Consider the following 9064-nt stretch of genomic DNA (forward strand, 5'->3'; position numbering starts at 1 on the left):
GAAACTAAAAACCGACTTGTTTAAATAAGTTTACAACATTTTCTGTGATGACTAGGAACGAAACTAAAACCGACTTGTTTAAGTAAGCTTACCACATTTTCTGTGGTGACTAGGAACGAAACTAAAACCGACTTGTTTAAGTAAGTTTACTACATATTCTGTGGTGACTAGGAACGAAACTAAAACCGACTTGTGTAAGTAAGTTTACCACATTTCCTGTGGTGACTAGGAACGAAACTAAAACCAACTTGTTTAAGTAAGTTTACCACATTTCCCGTGGTGATTAGGAACGAAACTAAAACCGACTTATGTAAGTAAGTTTACCACATTTTTCTCTGTCTATGTGATGTATATATATATATTAAAAAAACTCTTAAAGTTTAAACAATTTATTCACATAGTAAAATTAGTTGAAGAAATTTTAAAATAACACATTAGAAAAGGAATTGATGGGTGAAAGTGTTGGAGTGTTATGTGTTAACAGTTCACATTTATATCTATAAATATTTTTACTTTTTAAACCGATTGTGTGTATTGATTTAAATCTTATCAACTAGCCAAGATTTTTTTTTTCTCTCTCTCTTTGGTTTCTTTCATCAGTAATATTTTAGTTTTAATTACACATGTTAATTAGGACACGTTTGTGGTCAACCAAACATCCGGGACTGTAAAGTTGATATCGTCACTGGATTATGAGACGCGTGACCAGTATCAGTTCACAATATTTGCAGTTGACGGAGGAAATCCTCAACGTACAGGGTAAACCATTCTGTTAAAATTTATTTGAGTAATTTGAAATGTTATAGTTTTATTTATATCCAAGAGATGGCAGCACTAGTAAAATATAACGTGATTTGGTAGTTACGAAAATTGTGCATACTCTTACCTCCTCACAAAATTTTTTCCACATTACTTACTTAGCTTTATTAAAACCTAGTAATTAAACATATAAACATTATAATTCCTAAGTAATATCTTTCGTCGTCGTCTACAGAAAATAAAGAAGAAGATGAGATAAACTGAGATTGAGTATTCAAAGGGAAATACTTCGTTGATGCCCTACGCCCACAGAATAAGTCGTTTTTTAAAAATAGATGCGATCTAACCCTAAAATTACCGATAAGAATCTCACTGGTTTTTAAAGCAAGTTTTTCTAAACTGTTTATGCATCAGCTTGCATGTGGGGTTTATGCCATTTTGTTTATAAGGTTCCTAATACCATCCATATTGCTATTAATGTGACCAATTACTGCTGAGGAACATAAAATATATATCTTAAATAAAGATGTTTTTTTTTTGTGTGTGTAAATTATTTATCTGCTTAGATACTTCTGCTTTATTATTATATGTTTTGACTCTCATTTACTCGTACTTGTAGTTATTTGTGTTGTAGTCTTGATTTTACGTGGTGTTGTGAAATTCTCTTGTAATTGTGAAGAACAAGTTTCCGTTACCGCAAAATAAAACGCGCTCCGCACTTTGGGTTCGTGGGTTTGTCATAAAAAACGTGCTTTTCACTTTGGGTTCGTGGATGCGTTATAAAAAACGCGCTCCTTACTTTGTGTTCATGGGTGCGTTATAAAAAATGCGCTCTTCACTTTGGGTTCGTGGATGCGTTATAAAAAACGCGCTCCGTACTTTGGGTTCGTGGGTTTGTTATGGGAGGAATGCTCAAATCACACTCAAATCAGATGAGAGTAGTCCAAGAGTTGGCGGTGGCTGCTGTTGATTAGCTGCTTTTCCCCTTGACTTTTAGTTAAAATTTAGAGATAACTAGCGCAGATAATATTTGTGTAGTTATGTGCGAAAATGCCCCCCCCCCAGTGGCACAGCGGTATATCTGTGTACCTACAACGCTAGAAATCGGGATAGCACATTGTGTAGTTTTGTGCTTAACTACAAACAAAGAAACAAACAAACTAACTAACAAAATTGTGCGAAAATTCTAAATAAAGAAACCAGTAACGTAAAAAAGGACATCGAAAGGGTGGGGGGGGGGTAGTTAACATAAAATGGTATACTTTTCAAGCATTATAAGGCAAGACATTTTTTTTTGTTTGTTTGGTGGGGGAAGACGTGCTAAGAGAGTTCATGAGGATTGTGGGTTGCCTCTGGTCCACATAGAATAGAAAGCCATAAGAAGCAAATGGACCCCTTTTTTTATTCCTATCCCATCGGTCTTATAAACCCTTTTAAAATCTAAAAATAAACACTGAATTCTTGCTTATTAACACCTAATAACATATCACAATTATTTTTTTTATTTTACCGTAAATACCTACAAGTGTCTGTGTGCCAATTATTTTATAAAATCCCCCCCTTCCCCAATAACTCGCAGTGTCTTTTAGTAGTTATGGACAATTTTTATGACTACGAAAAAGGGCACTTTTGGGGCATAAGAGCAGAAAGACAGGGTTTTGAGCCCACCCCTGTGCACGTCACTGAAACAAACAAAGCATTTGCCATAAACCAGTACGTTTTTCGATGACTATTATCTGTGACGTTTTGGTTTGTTTTTAGACATGTATGATGATGATGATGAATTTTATAGCTTTTTACTGCGTACAGAGGGCGCACAGAACCGTGTGGTGTTGAGTACCAAAATCCTGTATAGACCTATTCCGGGCTGAAGTAAACGTAGTTTAAAGTATGTAACATAGGAAATATTGCTAACATCTGACCACAAATCCCCAAAAACGTATGAAATCGTGATATATTAGAACTCTGACATCATTAAAGAAATATGAACAAAGCATGAGCTATCCAGATATGTGGATATATATATATATATATACGTGTTTGATTAAAAGTTAAGTAGGAAGTTCAGTAATAATGCTGGATTTATTATTTATTTATTTATTAGCTCCGCGACTGTGGTTATTCAAGTCCAAAACATCAACGAATTCTCTCCGGAGTTCATCGGAGTGCCTTACAAATTCTGGGCAGAAGAAAACGCCGTAGAGGGAACGGGTATTGGTCAAATCAAGGCTTTTGATAAGGACGGAGATAAAGTGTTGTATAACCTCACAGAGGGAGATACAGGTAAACAGAGGGTTCTGAAATTTAGAGCTTAATTAACTCGGACGGAGATTTCCGTACAACAGCTTTGGATGGACCTCCCATCGACTTAAGTATTCATGTATTTATCTTGAAACGATGATTGTGTTTATATGTCAAGCAGACAGGGGATCGTAATTAACAAGGGCAGATCAACACTAAACCAATTAGACTAACAATTATTCAGTAACTGTTAGTGATAGGGTGATTACTGGCACGAGTTCAGTTTAATTATCAGTAAGCCCGATAATTGAAAATATAAAAGTTTCTAAAAGTTTCCATATATATTATACATTATATATATATCTTATCCTTAAATAAAAATTAAACTCCTATCTCTAGACCAACAACATCTTTAAGTAAGATTTCTTTATTCAGAATAAACACTCCTATCTGTAGACCAACAATCTTATCCTTAAATAAAAATTAACATCTTTAAGTAACATTTCTTTATTCAGAATAAACTCTTATCCTTAAATAAAAATTAACTGCTTAACTAAACATTATAATGCTCATTAATTGGAAAGGATTCTGTCACGTGATGTTTTATCAAATGTATCAATTTTTCAGATTTCTTTAGGATAGAGGATGACACAGGGAGAATCTTTGTAAAGTTAGACCTAGGTTTACGGACACGGTACAGTTTTACAGCTCGTGCTACGGACGACGGTTTACCACAGGCCAACAGTCTCGAGGTGAAAGTGGACATCTTCATCCGGGAATCTAACGACTACGCCCCGGTTTTCACACAGGAAATCTACAAGGGGTTTGTTACAGAAAAAGAAGCAACAGATAGAGCTATTGTACAGGTTTGGGAATAACCGATTCATGAATATATTTCTACGGTTATATTCTTTCCGTATACATGATTAGATTTGCATTCTTTTTTTCTTTTTTTTTGTACCAGCAATACCGATTTGTTATATTACAATAAAAAGTCACGTGGTGCGCAAAATCTGTAAATTACGTTCGGAGTAAATAAGAACAATGTATTGATTTATTCAAGAAACAAACGCGTATAAGATTTGTTGATTAAGCCAATTCTTGTCTTTCCGCTGTCAAGGCCCAGCATAGCCAGGTGGTTAGGGCCCCGGCATGGCCAAGTGGTTAGGGCGCTCAACTCGTAATCTGTGGGTCGCGGGTTCGAAACCCGTCACACCAAACACGCTCGCCCCTTTCAGCCGTGGGGGCGTTATAATGTGACGGTCAATCCCACTATTCGTTGGTAAAAGAGTAGCCCAAAAGTTGGCGGTGGATGGTGATGACTAGCTAGCTGCCTTCCCTCTAGTCTTACACTGCTAAATTAGAGACGGCTAGCGCAGATAGCCCTCGTGTAGCTTTGCGCGAAATTAAAAAAAACAAACAAACAAAAACTTTCCGCTGTCGTACATTTTGGGTTTTGGTTGAACTTGACCCACATGGTATTCTCTGGTAGGGAGAACTCAATGAGCATAAATGCAGAGAATTACACCATATATAGGTAAAATAGTCCAGTTGAAGTGTATGCAAGGTGCCAAGTAACCGTTTAAGGCTGTGTGGAGGTATTAGAAGTCGAGTCATCGTCTCTACATTTATATTACAATCAATATTTTGACCCGACACTTTTCGGAAAACAGACATTATTTCTCCAGGGATGTTTGTTTTTCTATTTTCACTCAAAGCTACACGAGGACTTATCTGCGCTAGCCGTCCCTAATTTAGCAGTGTAAGACTAGAGGGAAGGCAGTTAGTCATCACCACCCACCGCCAACTCTCGGGCTACTCTTTTACCAACGACTAGTGGGATTGACCGTCATATCATAACGCCCCAACGGCTGAAAGGGCGAGAATGTTTGGTGGAACGGGGATTCGAATTCGCGGATTGAGAGTCGAGCCCCCCTAACCATCTGGCCCATGGGATGAGTTTGGAACGAGTAAAGAAGCGTTAAATGACAATCAGTGACGTCGTGGGTAACCATGGTTACGTTCCCCAACAGCACAAAAGTAATTAGGGTTGTCATTGAAAAATAATGTTGTAGATACATTGGTGATGTCTGGGATTGGAAAATAAACAAGAACTATAGAAATTATTAAAACCTAAGGAAACACGTAACTTTCGCTGTCAATGTAATTTAGAATTTTGAACCCCCAATAAAGAAAGGGCATTCCCTTTTCAACTTTCCTTGTCAGTTAAGTAATGAAATGTCAAAATATGTCTTTTTTTTGTTTTCATTCTGTAGCTAAGAGTAAACCGAACCCCTAAGATAGTTGTTTTATCTATAAGTGGATGAGATGAAAGGAAATTTGTAAATAAATCTCACGACAGAAATTACTTCAAACTCAGTAAAAATAGGAGTTAAAGAATTCCACTCAAGATTTCAAATACAGTTTGTTTGTTTGTAATTAAGCACAAAGCTACACAATGGGCTATCTGTGCTCTGCCCACCACGGGTATCGAAACCCGGTTTGTAGCATTGTAAGTCTGCAGACATACCGCTGTGCCACTGGGGGGGGGGGGGGCTTCAAATGCACAGCAAATAAGATGTTTAAATTTAAAGTAAGAAAAAAAATCAGGAATCAAATGGAAATAACTTTGTATTAAAACTAACACAGTATAAACCGTCTTTGTTTTTTATATTAACGAAGAATTAATCAAAGGTTGATGATTCGAAATCGAGGTTCATTGAACAGAGGATGATGAACATTCAAAATAACAGTCCTAATCGAGGTTCATTCTACAGAGGATGATGAACATTCAAAATAACAGTCCTCCTCTGTTGAATGAACCTCGATTATGATGAACATTCAAAATAACAGTCCTAATCGAGGTTCAATCATCCTCTGTTGAAGGAACATTCCAAATAACAGTCCTAATCGAGGTTCATTCAACAGTGGATGATGAACATTCCAAATAACAGTCCTAATCGAGGTTCATTCAACAGAGAATGATGAACATTCAAAATAACAGTCCTAATCGAGGTTCATTCAACAGTGGATGATGAACATTCAAAATTACAGTCCTAATCGAGGCTCATTCAATAGAGGATGATGAACATTCAAAATAACAGTCCTAATCGAGGTTCATTCAACAGTGGATGATGAACATTCAAAATAACAGTCCTATATATATTTCTATTTGATTTTCTTCTAAAACTAATTTCTATACGTAAGAGAACCTTGGGTTTATAAATATTTATAGACTTTTCGAACTTTTGATTTAATATTTATAGACGTTGACGTGTTTTTTAGAAGGCGTTAGGATTGTCAGATATGGACCTTTTTTTTGGGGGGGGGTTGATAAATGGAGTCACGTGTTCTGCAAGTGACCCCCTTATTTATATTTAGTATTTTTGAGGTTGCTCGTCTCGGGAATTCCCTATTTTGGTTTTGCACACTTTTACTGTAGGACCAGATTTTTCTCTGATTTTTGAAAAGAATCTTTTTGTGTTCCCGTTGAAGGAACGTGTTGATGTGTGGGGATCTTTCGAGTGTTATTTGCTATTTTTGTGTTCCCGTTGAAGGAACGTGTTGATGTGTGGGGATCTTTCGAGTGTTATTTGCTATTTTTGTGTTCCCGTTGAAGGAACGTGTTGATGTGTGGGGATCTTTCGAGTGTTATTTGCTATTTTTGTGTTCCCGTTGAAGGAACGTGTTGATGTGTGGGGATCTTTCGAGTGTCATTTGCTATAGTAACGTTGATATAAAGAACTGTGAATTATGTATGTACAAACGAACAATTGACATAAAAGATTTTCACTGACGTTAATTTTCGAGGAAATGACGTCTTAATAGTATTATAGTACGAATAATCTACCTATCTGTCTATGTATTTAACAGTATTTGTGTATTGCTTTTAAAAGGTGGCAGCCACTGATCGGGACCTTCAGAATAGCACTGTTACTTACAGTATAACAAGTGGGAATGAAGAAGAAGTCTTTTATATAAATCCAAAATCTGGAAGTATTCACGTCAACAGATCGTCAGCCCACACCTTGGACTACGACAGAAAGAAGAGCTACGTCTTATTAATCCAAGCTAAAGATTGTACGTCTAATTTAAGGAACATACTTTAAAGGCCAAAAACATGTCTGGACTTGTAACAAGTCTAAGTCTTACATATCATGCCACTTAGTTAATCACTGTTCGAGATCATAATATTCAGATTTCAGATTAATCACTGTTCGAGATCATAATATTCAGATTTCAGATTAATCACTGTTCGAGATCATAATATTCAGATTTCTAATTAATCAGTGTTACAGATCATAATATTCAGATTTCTAATTAATCAATGTTACAGATCATAATATTCAGATTTCTAATTAATCAATGTTACAGATCATAATGTTCAGATTTCTAATTAATCAGTGTTACAGATCATAATATTCAGATTTCTAATTAATCAGTGTTACAGATCATAATATTCAGATTTCTAATTAATCAATGTTACAGATCATAATGTTCAGATTTCTAATTAATCAGTGTTACAGATCATAATGTTCAGATTTCTAATTAATCAGTGTTACAGATCATAATGTTCAGATTTCTAATTAATCAATGTTACAGATCATAATATTCAGATTTCTAATTAATCAGTGTTACAGATCATAATGTTCAGATTTCTAATTAATCAGTGTTACAGATCATAATAGTCAGATTTCTAATTAATCAATGTTACAGATCATAATATTCAAATTTCTAATTAATCAATGTTACAGATCATAATATTCAGATTTCTAATTAATCAGTGTTACAGATCATAATATTCAGATTTCTAATTAATCAGTGTTACAGATCATAATGTTCAGATTTCTAATTAATCAGTGTTACAGATCATAATATTCAGATTTCTAATTAATCAGTGTTACAGATCATAATATTCAAATTTCTAATTAATCAATGTTACAGATCATAACATTCAGAGTTGGTATTTACACAATGCCTAAGTGATTACTGTAATTATTTGTGTAGCAGTAAGTGTTTACTAACGGTACTTCCCATTACCTGACTTTATTTTCCGTTAGTTATTAACACATGCCTTTGTCCAATATCTGTTTCTGTCTGTGATTATCAATATTTTTACATTGGATCTTCGACCACAACAAATTGAAAGTGTTTAACTTTAAACTAACTTTAAATATTACCAAATGTATAATTGTTCACAAACTTACCAAAGTATTTAGTTTTTTGGTCAGGAAACCTTATCTTTATTTTTACAGCACATGCAAGTCCACTATTCGGGTTAGCCACGGTTACCATAGACATCCGGGATGTCAACGATCACTCTCCATTGTTTTCTAAACCTGCTTATTCTGTTTCATTGGTTGAAAACCTACCTGCTGGACACTGTTTTTTACAGGTACTGATATACTACTTAAAATGACCTACATATTCAGCTGTGTCAGTACAAGAATGACAATGGCCTTATTTTAGAATCGAATTTAATCTTAAATGTTTTACAGTACAAGAGTGACAATGGCCTCATTTTAGAATCGAATTTAATCTTAAATGTTTTACAGTAAAGAGTGACAATGGCCTCATTTTAGAATCGAATTTAATCTTAAATGTTTTACAGTACAAGAGTGACAATGGCCTTATTTTAGAACCGAATTTAATTTTAAATGTTTTACAGTACAAGAGTGACAATGGCCTTATTTTAGAACCGAATTTAATTTTAAATGTTTTACAGTACAAGAGTGACAATGGCCTCATTTTAGAATCGAATTTAATTTTGAATGTTTTACAGTACAAGAGTGACAATGGCCTCATTTCAGAATCGTATTTAATTTTGAATGTTTTACAGCACAAGAGTGACAATGGCCTCATTTTAGAACCGAATTTAATTTTGAATGTCTTACAGTACAAGAGTGACAATGGCCTCATTTTAGAATCGAATTTAATTTTGAATGTTTTACAGTACAAAGTGACAATGGCCTCATTTTAGAACCGAATTTAATTTTGAATGTTTTACAGTACAAGAGTGACAATGGCCTCATTTTAGAATCGAATTTAATTTTGAATGTTTTAC

At 34.8% G+C, this 9064-nt stretch overlaps 1 protein-coding gene across 1 annotated transcript in view; it reads left to right on the forward strand.

Moving 5' to 3' along the window:
- Window positions 1-8395, forward strand: part of LOC106473484 (protocadherin Fat 4-like) — a gene marked incomplete at both ends in the record, with an annotated part of 49189 nt that extends 40794 nt beyond the window's left edge. Inside the window, 5 exon segments of the mRNA XM_022401907.1 lie at window positions 635-759; window positions 2864-3042; window positions 3628-3866; window positions 6897-7080; window positions 8256-8395. Of these exon segments, the coding sequence (XP_022257615.1) occupies window positions 635-759; window positions 2864-3042; window positions 3628-3866; window positions 6897-7080; window positions 8256-8395 (867 nt within the window).
- Window positions 8396-9064: the final 669 nt, after the last annotated feature.

The sequence above is a fragment of the Limulus polyphemus genome, unplaced genomic scaffold (genome assembly GCF_000517525.1).
Source record: "Limulus polyphemus unplaced genomic scaffold, Limulus_polyphemus-2.1.2 Scaffold6212, whole genome shotgun sequence".
NCBI lineage: Eukaryota > Metazoa > Arthropoda > Merostomata > Xiphosura > Limulidae > Limulus > Limulus polyphemus.